The sequence below is a fragment of the Sphaeramia orbicularis genome, chromosome 20 (genome assembly GCF_902148855.1).
Source record: "Sphaeramia orbicularis chromosome 20, fSphaOr1.1, whole genome shotgun sequence".
Lineage (NCBI taxonomy): Eukaryota > Metazoa > Chordata > Actinopteri > Kurtiformes > Apogonidae > Sphaeramia > Sphaeramia orbicularis.
In genome coordinates this window covers 25,396,697-25,416,260 of record NC_043976.1, presented here as the reverse complement: position 1 = coordinate 25,416,260, position 19,564 = coordinate 25,396,697, and the positions used below count along the sequence as shown (strand labels likewise).

Here is a 19,564-nt window from a genome sequence, read left to right as displayed (position 1 = left end):
GGTTATAATAAATAAAGCTGAAAGTCCACACTTCAATCACATCTCAGCTGCTTCATTTCAAACCCACTGTGGTGATGTACTGAAGAAAAACTGCAAAAAATATGTCACAGTCCAAATACTTATGAATCTAAACGCATATTACAGAACATGTCTCTGGATCCAAATCATAAGCAACACTCTTTATTCAGATTTGAGTTCTCCAGTATTAACAATACAAATAAATGCATGAGAAAAATAACAAATATTTACTATACTAGCAATATTAGCAATATTAACACAAAAACATTCAGATTGAAACTGTCATAGCTATTTCTCATTTTGATATGAGACTGGTTGTATTTTCCTGTTGAAGCTACACTCATTTCTTGTTGACTTGTGCATACAGGTCTTCTGAGCCGTCACCAGTGTGTGTTAGACTTTGTGCTGCTCCAGACACTTTGACCTGTGCGTACACCGTCTCCTGCTGATGTCCACTGTCCAGCCCATTGGGAGACGACCCTCCAGACTGGCCCTTGGAGAAGTCAATCTGTCCATATTGGATTTCGTCTTCCGTTTTATTTGCTGAAACATCAGATAGCTCTTCAAGCCTCTGATTCTGTGAAATAAGAGGAACAAAAAGGCTGTGAGGAACAAGAACTTCTGAGTTTGTTTTAGTGAGAAGTTCCTCCAGGTCATATTATACTGTAATAGCAGGTACTAAAGAGAAGAGGAGTTTTCATAAATAGAACAAACTTATCTTGTATTAACCTTCAGTTTAGATTTTCTCATAGTTATTTGGATTGAGTAGGACCTGATAAATATACAAACTAAGCCTCCTTTGTTTTTAGAAATGTGTGGACAATGGGTTTATTCCACTGCATAAGATCAGTGTGTGACAAAAAAAATCAAACTTCATTTCAAGGACATGGCATATAAAACTACAAATGTACTCAATCATAAATCAACCATAAAATCTTTTCCACTTCATGCGCTTTTACCTCAGCTATAGACGTTTAACTCCATGTTGACTCATGAGGACGACAGGTTAAAGTTAAAACGATGTAAAAGGTAGAAAAATGTAACGGTGTCAGCAGGTTAAGTCACAGTGATTATGAACAAAAAGTAGAATAAAAAAGGCTGTAATGAGCTTTACATTTTAAAAGAACTGGAAAAAAGATTATGCGAACTGTGCAACAGAAAGATTTAATATTCTGAAACAGAAGTGTCTCACTCAGTCTAGCTCAATATCAACAGGAATATTTTTCTTAAACAAAACTAGATGCATTTCTTTAAAATTTTATTCATTTTTTCTATTAAAAGTCTGCTTTATTCGGTCATTCAGCTTCCATTAATGTGAAAACCAGTATAGCAGAACAGGGCTGTGCAACATTAAACTCCAGTAGGAAGTAAGACAAAAGTCACACATACTGTAGATGTTATGACTTTATGTCTTATACTACTGTAATATAACAGTGGGCTCTTCATGTGCTCTTAATAGTAAGAATCACACACTGAGACAATGCTATAATTCGGGTGAGGTATTTTCTGCGGCTCACACTCATTATGACACTACTACCAACCTTATACCATGGCGATACCTTGTGATGGGAGTACCAACATCAATGACAGTTATTACTCATTGCAATACACCACAGAATAATTGAACTACGTAATACATGAAATGCATGATTTGCTGTCCACAAGGGGGTGTCACAGGGTTCTATATTAGGCCCCCTCTTATTTAGTATTTATATTAATGATCTGGGTGTATTGCTAATTTGCACTTTCATGCTGATGACACAATTATTTACTGCTGTGGATCAACTTTTGTACAGGCCGTTGAATCTCTACAGAGAGCCTTCGTTGCTGTCGAGCACTCATTATAAATTAACCTGAAACTGGTTCTTAATGCAGACAAGACGAAATTTGTGTTGTTTTCCAATTCAAGGAAATTTCCATAAACGTTCCCCTTAGTGACCACTCTGGAGGGAAATGAAATAGAGGTGCTTCATATCTATAAATATCTAAATGACTCCCTCACTTTCAAGCCACATGTGGAAAACCTTGAGAAGAAACTGAGGCTAAAGCTAAGTTTTTATTCTTGAAACAAATTGTGTTTTTCTTTTAATTTAAAAAAAATGGCTTTTTTTTTTATCACTACTGGATTATGGAGCTGTTTTATACATGAGTGCTTCTGCTCAGAGTCTTCAGATGTCTACCATGCTTCTCTGAGGTTTATCACCAACTGTAAAGTGTCGACTCTCCACCCTGAGTTGTACTCTCAGGTTGGATGTCCTAGTCCGTCCACCAGAAGGATCAGCCATTGGTATATGTTTCTATATAAGACAATACTTTGGCCTCTTGCTGGTCTACATTTGCACATTAATTGAGAAGAGAAATTCTGATACTTGTTCTCTCTGTACAAATGATCATATATTGCTCTGTTCCATTTGCCTGCACAGAAATGGGTCAAAGGGCATTTATTTACTCTGCACCTTATACATGGAATCAGCGACAGAAAGACTGAAAACTAACTCAGTTAATTTTTTTGAGCGCTTTTAAGTCCAAACTGAGAGTTCTTGACTCCAACTACAACAACTCCATAACTTGTACTTGTTTTTCTTAATCTGCTTGTAAATGTTATTTTTACTAACTGTTTATTATCAAATGTGTCTGTTAGATGTGTTTTAACCATCCAATCCTGTAACTGTGTGTTGTATTTGCTGCTGCCTATCTTGGCCAGGACTCCCTTGTAAAAGAGGTTTTTAATCTCAATGGAATATATCCTGGTAAAATAAAGGTTACATAAAAAAATAAATAAATTTTAAAAAATTGCATATTTATTAAAAAAAAAAGAAAAAAGAAAAAGGAAGAACAAAGATTCATCTCACCTCAGTCTGTTTTTGTGGTCGGCGTTTCAATACTAAACACCTGAAAATATGAAAGGCTGTTAGAATCATGTTACTAGTTAAACTGACAGTGTGCCATTGAAGTACCAAAGCTGACAGAAAACAGGTTATATTGTGTATTTTATTATGACTTGTAGTATTTACCAAAGACAGACAGCCAGGCAGATGATTATGATGATCCCAATGACTCCTCCAAGAACTGCCTCCCATTGCAGAGAGCTGTTTTTTACTGAAAAAAAAAAAAAAAAAAAAAAAAAGACAAGAGCACATTTAAAAAAAAAAAAAAGATTAAGTGTTAATGCATGTACATGTGTAAGAAGTAGGGTGAATAGGAAATAAAATATTAAATATGCACATTCAGTGCTGTATTATCCACTTTCCTGCTATTATTAAAAGCATTTCTCATTATGTCTGTTTTTCCAGAATATTTCTGCCACACATTAATAAACACCTCCTTCAGTGATATGAATTGAGGTTCTTGAATGAAAATACCATATTTCAAACATTACAGGAGAGTTAGAACAAATTTAGAACAAAGTTGAATCAGCTGCTGTTTCCATGTACTGAAGATAAACTGTGATCTTAACCTCTACTTTAACATTAACAAGACAGGCAAGACGGAAAAGACACAAGATAAAAAATAAGTAAGTAAAAGCTAACTAGCCTAGTATGATGGTAACGACAAAAAAACAGATGAAAATTATGATGTAAAAGACTTAACATGAATAAAAGGATGAAATAAAATGGATAAAATATCCAAAATAACAACACAAGACTGACAAGAGTTAGAAGATGTAAAAGATGCAAAAAAATGCAAATTACAAAATGAAAAATATGTGATTAAAAAAAAACAAACAAGGAAGACCAAAACAATATAAAAGACATAACATGATTCAAATGATACAGATCTGTACTGATTCATGATGTATTTATGTACATTTAGGGAGAACTGTTCTACTATATTGTCTCTGGTGTTTAAAAAATGTCATCTAACAATATTATACTGAATAGAATAATAAGGTTTAATATTTACCTTCAATATTCACATGAATCACCGATGAGTTTTGTTTCCCGAGATCATTTGTTGCTTCACAATGATAACCTCCTTCAGGATCACTGGTCAAACTGAAGCTGTAAACGTCTCCTTCAAACACTCTGATGGGTCCATGTGTGCTGGTCTTGAACCAGGTGAAGTTGCTGACAGGAGGTTTGGCTCTGCTGGAGCAGGTCAGGTTCACCCACATACCTGCCCACAGCGAACCTGAGGGACTGATGGACGCTGAGGTGTTTTTAGGAGCATCTGAAGGACACACAGAACTGAAGTTTAACACTGAAAACCAGATGATAATCCATGAATTAAACTGTGTTTGTCTTACATGAAACACTGAGGGTGATGTTTGTTTCTGCTGCTTTGATTCTTCCTTCGTCCACAGGATATGCTGCAGAACAGCTGATGTTGAATCCATCATGTTGGTCTGACACAGTGATGTTCTGTTGAATTTTAGTTGTAAATGTTCGATCTGTGTTTTCTTCCGTCTTGTTTGCAGCGTCTGGTTGTAGATTCCAGGTGAGTTTAGGAGGGGAGTGTGGACAGGGAGTGAGAGCTGAGCAGGTTATAGTGACAGACTCCTTCTCCTTCAGCTGCTGATGGGAGACTTCAATACTGGGACTGGGAGGAGAATCTGTGGTTCAGATTTAATGATAAATATAATCAAATAAATGTTTAACAGAAATGCATTTTGTTAAGCAGACTTTAATGCTTGTAGAAAATCCTCATGTGACTCACAGAATTTTTTTTCTGAAATTATTTAATACATGAGACTTCCCCTTTTAAATGTCACTATACATGTACAGGAGGCTTCCTCATGGGACTACTGATACAGAAAATAACACCATAAACACTGTGGACGAGAAAATGGTGTTACTCAGATCTTTTCTTATAATAACATCACAGTGTATACAGTAAAAAGAGTCCAAATATATTAACACTGAAACACACAGAGCATATCAAGTGGTATCAAGAGTAAATGTAGCACATACCAACACTGCATGCATGCATGTGTTTGTTCATTACAGAATTCAGTTTCACAATGAAGGTTTCAGCCCAAAAATAATAGTTACCTCTTATTTTACATGTCGTCAACATCACCAAACTTAATATATAAATCTTTCTTACCTTCAATAGTTATTTTAACAGGGTCACAGGAGGCTGTTGCTCTGAATGGCCAGTTCTGCATTCTGAAGTAATATCTGTCGTCATAATCTTTGGTTAAATTGTAAAACAGAGTGGTGCAGTCTCTCTGGCTCAACTCTCCAGTAATAGTCATTGGATAATTGGATCCATAGGTATTTTTCCCACTACTGTTGAAAACTGCATTGTTTTTATTTGTGTTGGTTTTCATCCAGATGCCAAAATGACGTCTTGTGTTGTCGAAGTCCTCATTTGGTATACTACTAAACTTGCATGGGATTTGTACACAGGATCCACTCAGTGCCTTTATTTCCCTCGGTCTAGTGATAGTCAGGTGTAGATCAGGAATACAGGCAGGTAAAACATCTGTAAAACCAATTTTTTAATTAACAAAGAACTGTATCCAAAGAACGATCCAACACAAATTTCGCTTTTTGGTAAAATTTTCAATTTATAAAATTCACAGCAGCTTACCTGAACAAAACAGGAGAATAAGTAACAGGAACGTCCCCATGTTCAGAGAGCGACCTGCCATGAAACTCATCCAGATCTGCCAACATAAAACAGTTAACAAAGCAAAAAAAAAAATGAAAGTAGGTTTTAGACAGATTCTTACCAGGCGAGCTCACTGTGGTGCAGTTTGCATATTCCAGCTTGAACACAACTGAGCAAACAGACAACTTCCTTTATAAGCTGTAGAAATAATGCCTGCCTCTGTGGTGCAACCTACAGAACACATTTGGTTACAAAACCTATCTATCTATCTATCTATCTATCTATCTATCTATCTATCTATCTATCTATCTATCTATCTATCTATCTATCTATCTATCTATCTATCTATCTATCTATCTCTGTCTGTCTGAAGATGGTCTTTTTTATGTCACTGAGCCCTTCCTCTTTAGTAAGAAGGAGATGAATGACTGATGACGTTTGTTTATTGGAGAAGCTGTAAAACTTTCCATCCGATAGGAGCCCATATTTGGTGCTCTCAAACCAGGGGTATATTCCCAGATATAGTCTTGTATTTTATTTAATGTCTGGTGGTGGTTCATTTGACGTAAAGGGAATGTAAACTGAATTAATAATTTAATATACTTGACAATATGAGCTAAAACTGAACAAAATACGCGTCAACAACATGAATGAAAAAAACAAACAAAAAAAACAAACAAAATAAGCAACAACATGAATCAAAGTGAACAAAATATTTAAATTAAATTAAATAAACATACAAAACTATTATTATATTTCAGTTGAAGTGTAACAGATCCAAACTGACAACTTCTGTTCTTAGTGTCAGGTTGTTGTAGTCCACCACAGCAGGTTTAGTCATGAAATGCTAATATAGATTTCACTCAGCCCGTTATATTGTTAGATGAACACTTTATTAGTGTCCTCAGGGAAATTCATTTGTCCATTAATTGTTGATACACAAAGCATCAGCCACAAGTAATTAATGTAGGTGTGCAAATAAAAACACAGCTACTTAATGTTAAAGAATCATAATGAATTACAATCTGGCCAAATTCAAGTGTTTTAATTCTGCCATAACCTGATAGAAGTAAATACAGAACTAAAAGTCACCTGAGGAACTTCAGTGTCAATGTTAAAACAAGCAGTTGGCTCTGAAATGTGCAGTGAACCTTGTATCCTCTTTAGACAAAATATGCAAAAAATCTTGTGTGTTTATGAGGATTAAACCACATGTAAATACAACAGCATGTCATATCAGTACTGGACTCTTGTATGTTTTGTCTGTCTTGTGTGTCACTTCCTGTTTTATTTTGTAGTTTCCCTCATGTGTCTCGTCTGGTGTCTTTACTTCCTTTTTGTGTTCACCTTTTACCTGATTACCTGACTCCTCCCTGATTGTCTCCACCTGTGTCCAATTGTCTTCCCGCCCTCTTCTGTATTTAAACCCTGTGTTCCCCTCGGTTAGTCGCCAGTTTGTATTCCTTCCTTGTGTTGTGATTACTTACCAGCGATTCTCTGAACCTGTTCGTCTGCCTGTCTGTTCCTGACCCGGTTTGTCTTCGACTCCCGAGCCTGCCTGATCCCTTCCTGTACCTCTGCCTGATTCTGTCTCACTGGTTTTCGACTTTTGCCTGGACTCACGGTTAGTGCTTTGCTTTATCCCTATGTACCATTGCCTGTTTTCTGGATCCTCTGTGTATGGCCTGGTCTGTCCCCTGACTCTCCTCTGTTTCCTCCTAGTCGGGTTACCCTCGTGTGCTCCCGACCCGGGCAGAGAGTTTCCCTTGCTGGTCTCGGACGCCGTGACGAATTCACACAGTCTGACCTGCGAAGACTCCTTAACGAAACCTTTTTGTGAACTGTTAATTTTGTCCGAGTTTAATAAACACTCTTTAACTTTATTCCTGTCCGTTGGTTGTGCATTTGGGTCCAAGTCTTGTGTCTCTAGTTCTAACACAGCACTACCATCACAGGTTAGACATAACTGAGATTTACCACTCAAATATAGTTCATATATATGAGCCTTTAGAGGCCCCTGAGAGTTTTTCTTTTATGGTGTTGTGCAAAAATTACTTAGATAATAACAAACAAGTCAATCTCCTGTGGATCAGATTAGTAAAACAATAGCATAATAACCTATAAATTATGACAACTCCAAGTTTGTTTTAGTGTAAAAAACTAAAATTGCATGAAAATGTCCTTTCTCAAAAGTACAGTTTTAACAATCAAATGCTTGTTATTTGATGTTTTGTACCTTTGTTGCTCTACTGTAATCTGTGAGGTGTAATGCACATGTGTAAATGATAAACTGTTAAATTTCAGGTTGTTCATGATGTTCACATTTTTCAACCTTTCATTTTCATGATGTAATTTTACTTTTTTTCACCCTTTTTACCAGTCTGTCCCACGTGAGATCATATGAGGCTATATGTGGCCCCTGAACTAAAATGAGTCTGATACTCCTGGTTTATATCATTTAATTATGGATTTTCTGTGTTAGATTCAAAGATTCTTTATTGTTAATTACATGCACAGAACAAACAGAAAATTGAGATACTATTTCTCTCACCTAGTTCAATGTCATGCATTTAAAAAAAAAGAGGTAAAAATAGAATAAGAATGACAGTATAAAGAATAAACTATTGCAGAATATAAAGTGTACATGTCAATCTATTTACAGCAGTAGCAGTAGAGCAATATAGTAGTATTTATGACGTGAGAAAGTGCATAATGGAACCAAACAGCAGCAGATATGACAGTAGTGCAATGTTTATAAAGTGCAGAAGACAGTCAGCAGCTAATGTGAGAGAATCACAGGATGTAAATCTACTGAGTCTTATGTGCAAAAAAATGGTTGCGGTAGAATCTTTGTGTAAATATGGGGGCAGAAGGGGGAAGAAGTGGACAGAGTTCAGCATCCTGACAGCCTGATGGACAAAACTGTGGATTGGGCCCAGAGACTCAGGTACCTTTTCCCTGAAGGCAGAACACTGGGAGGGGAGGGGTGGGAGGTGTCACCAGTAATGCGGAAGGCTCTGCGAGTGAAACGGGTGTGAAATATGTCTGCGAAATTGACAGTATGGACATGCAAAAGATATCCGTAATTGGTAATTATGGAAATTGCTGTGTGTCAGTTCCATGACAAGCTTGATGATTAAATCTGCTTCTTTGCCCACAGCCCTCTAAGGAAATGTTGCAACAGACTACGTCATTTAGTTTTGTATTTCCTGTACTGGTGAAAACAGCTTCCAGCAAGAAAACATCTGCATGACGAATCTGAACAAAGATAAAGCAAATCTGGATAATATCTGGAATTAAGTAAAGAAAACACAATAGAGGGATACTTAAAGGACTTATCTTGACTCAAGCAGAGGAAACGCATCTCAAATTTACCACAAATGACAAACCTCACAAGTTCAAAGTTAATCAGTAGGTTTTTTCCCATGATTTTTATTTTTGTGCAATGAATAAATACTTAACATGCAGAGACAGTGGTGCTGCTTCAACTAAGCAAATTATTTTAAAAAATAAATAAAATTAAGTAAATATTTTAAACGTACAGTATATTTCATGATATTACATGTGCACATTAGTAACATGAAAAAAAGGGAAACAGTCTATTAGCACATTAACCATTTACTGTTGATGTTACTGCAAAAGTGTGGTCATATCCTGTTAGCTTTCAAAATTGAAACAGCAGTTCCCTGTTCACAGCTCTGAAATACAATCAGCAAAGAAAAAGCGTCCTCACAGTTTAAGTACAAGGATATGTAATGTGATGCTAAACACTGAAACATGTTTTTTGAGCTGCAGATTGGATTAACATATCAATACTGGTGGTAGAACATGGAAAAAAAAATACAAATATGGAAAAATATGGCTCAGCTTGATACTTCAAAAATGTAGAACAATGAAAATTTGCATTAAAAATAGTCTTACCACCTCTAATCACTGGTGTTCAGCCCGTCAGTCATTCATTTTCTGGCATTTTGAGGTGAAAGTGTTTTATTACTTCATTCTGAATGACTGGACTCACAATAGAGCAGCAATTCCACCTCATAAAACTTCTGCCTTGATTGGTTAATTTGTCAGGGTCTAGGTAATTACTGATGTACCCCCTGATGTACCTATATATTATATGTTTCCTTTTTTGGATCCTGAAGTGACCATATTTGGACAAAACAAGCAGAGATGTGGGATTGCAAGGACTAGGATAATACTAAATGCTAGCTTACTGATTCAATAAAACAGTAACGTTATTGTACAGTCTAGTTGATATAACTTATAACCCACCATTTGAGCTGTCTGATAGGAAAAAAACAGTCTTATTAAATAAACTGACACAAAAGCTACTATCTGACCTGAGATCTGGTCAGAATTTGAAGACAAAGCATCAAATTACTTATTAGAGTCCATGTAAATTAAATGACATCGAAGTGACTCCTTGGGAAAAATGACTGACTTAATATTGATATTCAGGCTGAGTATTTGTTATTTATATTCAGGCTGAGTATAGTCAGGCTTATATTCATGCTGAGTCAGTGGTATCACTATTAAGACACTTCCTCATTAGCTTCATTCTGGAGTTGAGGTCCTTGTCCTTTGGAAATAACATGGAAAACATCACGGTGACGCAACAACACAGACTGCACAACCGCTCTTTTTGTCATTCAACTCTGGTAGGTTTAAGTGTTTATTCTAAATACAACACACACTTGAATGGGTATTCATTTTTTAGGAGGTAAAACAAAAACCCACACTAATCCTGTCACAGTTACATACATTTTTGTTCAAGTGTCTCGGATTCTGTTTCATACAACTGTCCCTGAACTACTCCTGTCTAACATCCACATGATCACCTCCTTCATGCTTTAAGTTAGACTCTTGTCTTACTTCTTCACTTGTGCGTAGATATCAGAACTGTGATCTGTCTTCGACACCTTTACGTAAGCGTACACAGTTTCCTGCTGCTGCTGTCCTCTGGCCTCCTGCACTGACTCATATTGTGGGTCAGGTCTGCGTTTGGAGAAGTTGATCTGTCCATAATGGATGTTGTCTTCTTTTGCTGTGGTTGTGCCTGGGTCTTCAGTTGCAATGCTCTGCAAAAAAGAATAAAATGATAAATGATCTAAAAAGCTTTCTCCTTCTATAATAATACTTCTAGGCAAGGCAAAGCAGATTTATTTGTATAGCACAATTCATACACAGAGCAATTCACAGTGCTTTACAAAAATGGAAAAGAGACAGGTTAAAACACACAATTACAATTAAAACATAATCAATAAAACATAAATAATAATCAATTAAAACGAAGTAAAAGAGAAGAGTGCAGAGAGAACCCTTTCAGTTGTTCTATGCACAGTTGAAGAGCGCTGTTTTCAGCCTGGACTTAAACATTGTCAGAGTAGAGGTCTGTCTCATGTCATCAGGAAGACTGTTCCAAAGTTTAGCTGCATAGAACTGAAACACAGTCCTGACACTGGGCATCAGCAAAAGACCAGTCCCTGAGGTTCTTAGACCAGTCCCTGAGGTTCTCAGGGTCCGAGATGGTTCATATGAGACCAACATGTCACAGATGTACTTTGTTGCTAGACCATGGACAGACTTACAGACCAGCAGAGCTATTTTAAAGTCTATTCTCTGAGCCACAGGAAGCCAGTGCACAGATCTGAGCACAGGACTAATATGGTCGTACTTCCTAGTTCTAGTCAGGACCCGAGCAGCAGCCAGTCCAGTGAGAAGGCCATTACAGTAGTCTAACCTGCTAGAGATAAATGCATGGATAAGTCTGTCTAAGTCTGGTTTAGACAGTAAACCTTTGATTCTGACAATGTTTTTGAGATGGTAAGAGGCTGATGATGTAATTGATTTAATGTGGCTGTTAAAGTTTAGGTCTGAAGTTTACTACTTCTACTAATAACAATAATAATAATAATAATAATGATGATGGTAGTGATGATTATATTGATACTGTTATTTTTGATCTTATCAATTTTATATATTTTATTATAGGTTGGTCTGTCTCTCACTATTGGTCTAGTTAACATTTTTGGTTATGACCAGAAAATTACATTAGAAGCAGTGATGCACATTAACCAGCAGTTAATGTCATGCATATAAATAATGGGTCCAGTAGTTAAACATTTGTCCATATGTAAATATTTAATAGTCCTGTTTCTCAATCATAACCATCTCAGTGCGATTTTATTTAAACACTGTTGCCCATGAAGTTGAAATAAAATATTTTTGTCTCTTCTTATGAAATGACTGTGACAATGTGATATTTTATTGATCAAGTGTAACTGGGACTCAGTATGTAATCACCACATCAGGTCAAAGGTGGTTACTGATGTGTATAGATAAAGGAATAAAAAGAGAAATGTGTCTAAAAATAAAATCATTTCAACTTTACCTCAGTTCATATAAGCGCCTTTAGTTTGTTGTTAGATCCATTAGGGGACTTTTATTAACTGTAAATGTTTATTACTGCACTTACTAACTTTGATTAATTTGTAAAGTGTTTTTTTTTGTTTTTATTCCCAACAGCAGATAATCTGGTTGTTTGAATATGAGCAGAGTTTTTCTCCCGGAGTGGATCTTGTGGGGGCTGTTTGGACATTTCATCACATTTCCTGTGTTTTTCGCATTCAACTTAGCAATGAGGAACTTTTTCAGCCTCTTCACATGACACAAAATATATTTAAAGCACACAAAGTAAAAGTAATGATCTAGAAGATCTTACCTGTGGATGTTCAGATGTCAGATGTTTTGACTTCAACCTCCTGGAAATAATGAGACTGCTATTTAGACATTTAGGAACAGTTAAACTTAATGACACAAATGATTTGATTAAAACATACTGAGATGTAAAATATATGGCCACTGATTATTTTTTTTAAATGATGGTAACAAAGTGAAACATAATCATATTTGTGTTGATTTAACGTCGCAAAAATATGAATTAAAATGCTTTATAAAATCTGAACCTAGACACTTAAAATAACTGATTTCACAACAGGTTGATTCAAATGTACATACTTGTCCATGGATGTAATTAAATTTGCTAAACATTTAATGAAGATTATTTACATTTTAGGTCCACTAATGCTCTACATAAATTTCCTTAACTTTAGACATCAATGAGAGCGTTCATTGTTCACAGAATTTACAGAAATAGCTCACAATGGCCCAATAATGTTTTTTTTTTACAGAAACAGCAACTTATTGTTCATCAACTGGTCATGACATCATCATGTTTTCAAATGACCTAAGTGTAATCAATGACTTTTAAATTAGAAAAATAAATACCCTATTGTCATTAAATGTGCACAATGTTACAAATTTCCTTTTTTTTTTTCAACTGAAACTGTTTAAGATTGAATGTTTAAATCACCTTTTTATTTATTAAAACCAACTTTATTAAGTAAATGTTTCATTTCTTTACTAACTACTGTTTATTCACACAAGTTTCATGTTTTTCTGTCTGAACAACACACTTACCAAACAGCAATAACCACACAGATGAGTACGATAAGTCCAATGATCCCTCCGATAGCGGCGACCAACGATGATGAACTACTAACTGCTGCAGAAGAGATAAGGTCAGACAGACCTTTAGCAGTATTTTTAAACTATAGATGTAGAGAGAAAGTCTGTGTATGTGTGATGGATGAAGTCTTCAGAACCTTTCACTTAAATAAAAGTAATAGTGAAAACACTCCAAAAACTACTACACATCAAAGTTCATTCTAAATTTAATAATTGTGCAATGAAATGGTCAGTGTTTTACTACTGTATGTGATGTTTTGGGTTGATGTGTATGCTGCCTTGTACTGTTATAGATGTTTAAGGCGTAGTATTTGATCTTCTTTATATGCTATTCGTAATTTAATTTACACCACTGTACCTATTATATAAGATCATCATATATTTGTAGCGTCACTGTCCTGTGAGAACCAAATCCATGTCCATAAAAAGTATCCACCGCCTTGGATATTTTCCCCTTTTACTGCTTCTAGAAATGAAACCATGGTCGATAAAATATGTTTTTTTGACCAGATTTTACCTTCAATATCAAAGTAGAAAAAGATTTCAACAAGTTAATGGAAATGAATTACAATATGTAAAGAAAATAGGTCATTTCATTTATATTCACCCCTTTCAGTCAGTATTAAGTAGATAACCCTTTGGCAGCCATTGTGTAGGCTGTGGTAGGGCTCAGTCAGACTTAAACATCTGGATATTGTAATTTTACTACATTCTCCTTCTATAAAACTAATAAAACTCCATCAGGGATCAGGTGTGAAGCAAATTCTCCATTGGATTGAGATCTGGGCTTTGATTCCAGAACATTCACCTCGTTGTCTTTAAACCATTTCTGTTTTCCCTGCATGCATCACAACATTGTGTCATGTCTCGTCAGATTTGTTAATTATGTTAATATTTAGTGTTTCATGTCTCGTCTTTGGTTTTCAGTGTTTTGTCTTTGTTTCATTAGTCACTTTATGTTCAGTTAGAGTTTCACATTTGGTCCTGTCTTCCACTTTCTGCTTTATTTTGTACACATCTCTTCCCTCTTGTTTCAGACCCTGACTTCCTCCCTTTGTGTGTTTTCCCGCCAGTGTGATTGTTAGCCCGAACCCCGATTAGTGTCACCTGTGTTCCCCTACCTCATGTATAAACAGTCCTGTCTCCCTTTATCTTGTGCCAGTTCGTCTGATTCTGTCATGGTGTGTCATGTCAAGCTGCCTACCAGGTTTTTTTTGCCATGTTTGTCAGTTTTATGTTTCAAGTTCTTCTGTAAAGAGTTTTTCATAGAGATTTGTTTGTAGATTTTATATCCTCCTTGTGAGCACTTTTTGTTAATCACTTTTTTATTATTAAAATACTTTTGTTAAAATCTTAAGTTTTTGTGAGTCGTGCATTTGAGTCCTCCATTTCATGTGTCAAGGAGTTCTAACACATTGTTGTGCTGCAGACTGAATCAAATTGTCTTCCAGGATTTTTGAGTTTGTGTGCCATATTCCTTCAATTTCTTAGTGATGGACTTATATTTTTCAGCATTATATTTTTCCTTTTCTGTGAGCTGCTTGAAGTCTTCTTTTGCCTTCATGGTGTCATTGTAACCAAGAGTACTGGTGTTACTAAATAAAGGCATCTTTATAATACAGTCACATCAGACAGATTTTATTTTACTTTATTTACTTTGAATCAATTGACATAACTTCAGAGAAATGTTTCCGTTTGACACTTTTTAAATAAACTATAGTCAAATATATGTATAGACCATGATTCCATTTATAAATGCAATCAAAGGGGATAACATCTAAGGAGTTTAATACTTTATATGGGCACTGAATGTTTAAAAGATGACATTTAATGAGTTCAGAAAAACCAAGCGTGTTGTCATCTTTATTACAATGCATTTTCCAATAAAGCCACTTGGGTTTTATTTAGCTTAAGAAGAAGGGGAATTATTACGCTGGTTAATATTATATGGTTTATTGTTTACCTTCAATATTTAGACAAATCACTGGTGAAAGACATAACATGATGAAAATGATATTGATTTATGATGATTCATGATGTCTGTCTATTGTCTCTGATGTTTAAAAAAATGTCATCCAATAATATTACACTGAATAAAATAATAAGGTTTAATATTTACCTTCAATATTCACATGAATCACTGATGACTTTTTTTTCCCGAGATCATTTATTGCTTCACAATAATAATCTCCTTCAGTGTCATTGGTCAAACTGAAGCTGTAAACATCTCCTTCAGACACGCTGATGGGTCCATGTGTGCTGGTCTTGAACCAGGTGAATTTGCTGACAGGAGGTTTGGCTCTGCTGGAGCAGGTCAGGTTCACCCACATACCTGCCCACAGCGAACCTGAGGGACTGATGGACGCTAAGGTGTTTTTAGGAGCATCTGAAGGACACACAGAACTGAAGTTTAACACCGAAAACCAGATGATAATCCATGAATTAAACTGTGTTTGTCTTACATGAAACACTGAGGGTGATGTTTTTTTCTGCTGTTTTGTTTCTTCCTCCGTCCACAGGATATGCTGCAGAACAGCTGATGTTGAATCCATCATGTTGGTCTGACACAGTGATGATCTGTCTGATTTTAGTTGTAAATGTTTGGTCTGTGTTTTCTTCCATGTTATTTGCAGCATCTTGTTGTAGATTCCAGGTGAGTTTAGGAGGGGAGTGTGGACAGGGAGTGAGAGCTGAGCAGGTTATAGTGACAGACTCCTTCTCCTTCAGCTGCTGATGGGAGACTTCAATACTGGGACTGGGAGGAGAATCTGTGGTTTTAAAACAAACTTTACACTGAATGCTGCTGTGCATATAAACAGTACTGACACTGTTAAATTAGTGAGATCAGTATTTTATACACTTTGTATCAATATCCAAGTCCCCAATTTAGCCATTTTGTTTACAAAAAAATCGTCCAAATATATCACAAAGGCATGTAGATAACACTTGAATCTGTACTAGTATTTGTATGTAACATTTCAGCAGCTCACATTTAATATTTAATAAGTAATTTATATATGATTTAATGTTTTTAATCATGAATAACGCTGAAGAATATCAGTCATGATGTTCATAATGTTGCCTATTGAGCACTGTAAGCAGATTATTTGTTAAAAAATACTCTACATACAAATAAAGTGATATTCCAAATTGTTTAATACCGATAAATGAAGATTAATTAAAGAATGTATGCCTTTTTGAGTTGATTTATGCACATGCCTATAGTGGCACAAAAATAATATCCATAAAAAAATACTTTATTGTTATGATTATTATATTTAATGTTTAAATAACCAGGGGATCAATCTGGACATTAAACGGATCTCTCTTACCTTTCACCGTGATTTGAGTAGAATTGCAAGAAGCTGTTGCTTTGAAATCCCCGTTCTCAAGTCTGAAGAAATATTTTTCTGTATAAACTGAGGTTAAATTTGAAAACAGAGTGGTGCAGTTTTTCTGACCCAGGTTTCCAGTAATATACATTGGATAGGTTTTTACTGTCCCACTGCTGTTGAAAATGACATTCTGGGGGTGTTTTCGAAATCTGGAATCTCTTTTGATCCACACCCCGAAAGAAGTTTTTGAGCTGTCGAATTCCTCTTTATTTTGAAGTCTGAATCTGCAGGGAATTCGTACACAAGATCCCGACAGAACCTCCATGCTCTTCGGCGCAGAGATGAAAAGGTCTGGCCTAACATCACACATAGATGAAGCACCTGCAAAAGCACAAATATTTCTTATATCTTTGTCTGCACTGGTGTTCGGGCTCAGTTTCTAAATCATTTGAGCATCGTCTCCAAATAAATCTGAACATCCATCTTACCCGACAGAGAAAGGACCAAGAGCAACATGTTCGCCACCATGTTTAGACACAGATACTTGTAACCTGGATTCACAAACACAGGAAAATTACTTGTCTCCCCATATGAAAATTCATAAATGCATACAATATATTTCCATATCTGAAACATAAATGAATATACAATATGCACAAACATTAAATAAAACATTAAATCTTGTGTAAATTTGAGCTATTTCATGTATTGACATTAAACATGGGCAATAAAATGATGAAGACATTATCATGGCATAAATTGATTTCATGTTATTATTTTGATTATTTTAATGTAATTCTATACTCTGTTAATTTGGTCTTTCAAGTCTATTTTGTTCACATCATCAGCTACAACACTTAGACATCTTGTTTTTACTTAATGTTATTCATGGACATTTTGACTTTTTTTTTTGTTTGTATTTAAGTTTTTCTAATATTTGTTTTTGTGTGTCCAAATTTCAGAAATGTTCTGTCTAAAACCACAAATCACCCTCTAATGTCTTCAAATTTCCCCCAAATACAAAAATCGGCCTTTAAGTATGAAATTATTTAACATTTGTCATTTTGATTATTGATGTCAGCTGATATGAACATTTGTGAAAACATTTTTGACCATGTGTCCCAGCCTTAACTAACATGTGTAGTTTTTTATATACAAAATAGGTTTTTAATAAATGCACATGCCATAATTGCTATAAACTCATAGACTTAACTGGTATACAATGACTCACATTCTCTCATAATCAACAGACTCATAAATACATGTTCATGTCATTATGAGCTTTTTGAATGCATATTTTCATGACTGCATTCAGAGCACATAACTCTGTTTTCAGACCAAATGCACACTGTAGTGAACACAGTACGTGATTTGGTTCTAAATGACATTTCAGCTTTGATATTTTAGTTCTGGATTTTAGTTGCTTTTTTATTGTCAGTTTTTGTTCCTCTGTATTTAACTCGCTCTGGGTTATTCTTGTGCAACATTTTGCTTATGAATAACAATGAAAACTTAATAAAAAGTCTAATATCAAGTAGAAATTAAAGCAATAAGAGGCTGTTAAAGATTTTATTTTTCTTTTTTCCCCCTACAAAACCCTTTACAACTCACTTGCTGTTGAAAAAATTTTATCTATGAATTTATGTTATAAATTGTGTGAACAAGTCAATGAAATATAATGAATATAAAACAAAAGTCCTAATCACATCAGATTTACAACCTTAAAGCCCACCTTCAGTGTTGTTTTTACAGGGTTGTAAACACCAGCACATTTATTTAACCCTTTATCAGGCAAGTGACTGTTTTTGGTAATTTCCTCAAGTATTAAATATTGGGCCAATCCTGTACCTCATTGAGGTCCAGAACCATGTCGGTTTTTGTAACATTATACAGTGATTCAGAGAGATTTTATAGACATTTTGAAGCTGTCAGTAGTGAGTATGAGTGATTTTTGTCAGTTTATGACCTTATAACAGTTGTTTTATTGCATGTGTTTACTTTTTAGCAAGTGCTGCCCAAATGTTTTATGGCAAGAGGAGGGAGATGACGATGTCCAATAACACACTCAGGTTGAAATTTTGAATTTCAGAGTATTTCAACGAGTGCCCTGTAAAAGGTTAATTGTCAGTATTAAGTAACTTGAATTTAAAGCAAATATCTGCATAAATACTGTATGTGCAGGCGCAGAATCATCAGAACTGAAAGGCTTCCACATGCAAAAGTCAGTATTTAAACTGGCTGAATATTAGTGCAGAAGTGCAGAGGGAGGTCTCACAAAATACTTCCCACTTTGGTCTGTTGAAACTTTTTATTGTGTAATACGTTGTTCCTGTACATTCTGGTTAAATCTGAACCCACAGACTGATAAATACATGATTATTATGATTTGCTAAAACAAAAAACCATTTGTTGGTGTCAGAGTTTTGCTCAGTACTTTTAACACATATTTTAGAAGTCTTTTTGCTGGTGTTAGATTTCAGATACTTTTTGTTTTTCTTGTTCGATAACATGATGACCTGTCATATCATGTTCAGCTGTTATATTCTAAATATCACTGAGCTCTTAACTCAACAGAATATATTCAGATGTAACATCTTTGTAATCACAAACCATTGACTTAGTGACTAATTTCACTATTTTTTTTTATCACATACTACAGTTAGATATAATTGCATTACAATAATCGGCCACATGTAACTAGTTATTCTGAAATCGGTAATTCATTATATATAATATGTGCTGACATTAGTTTTGGTACAGCTTATGTTACATTTCTGTATGGCACATATTGGCTTTCAATTTTGCTCTCTACAACCTGATTTAATGGTTAAGTTGTGCTGAAAAACACCTGGACAGCTGCATTTGAGAAAGAAGAGACTTAAATTACAACACGATTAAATGAAATAATAAATGTAGATTTGGTGCAATAGATGAAGAATAACTAAATTAAGTATATAAGAAATGATAGTACAAAAAAGGTTTTCTTACCCAAGAAGGTCACAGGGAAATTGAAAATGAAAAGATGTTTTAAAGGTTAATAAGTCGGTGCATGAACTGAACCCAGGTCTCTCCCAGAACAAAAACTGCAGCAGTTTCCAAAAGGTCTAAACTCACTTGCACTGAAG

The 19,564-nt window shown here is 35.2% G+C and overlaps 1 protein-coding gene across 1 annotated transcript; it reads right to left on the bottom strand.

Moving 5' to 3' along the window:
• Positions 1–160: 160 nt before the first annotated feature.
• On the bottom strand, positions 161–19,564 carry LOC115410959 (B-cell receptor CD22-like). The gene is made up of 10 exons (XM_030122814.1): positions 19,428–19,564; positions 16,928–16,990; positions 16,437–16,820; positions 15,567–15,872; positions 15,224–15,490; positions 4,265–4,570; positions 3,922–4,188; positions 3,033–3,117; positions 2,871–2,910; positions 161–595 (listed from the first exon to the last, which is right to left on the bottom strand). The coding sequence occupies exons 2-10, from the start codon at positions 16,965–16,967 to the stop codon at positions 359–361; spliced, it is 1,932 nt and encodes a 643-aa protein (XP_029978674.1). The 5' UTR covers positions 16,968–16,990; positions 19,428–19,564; the 3' UTR covers positions 161–358.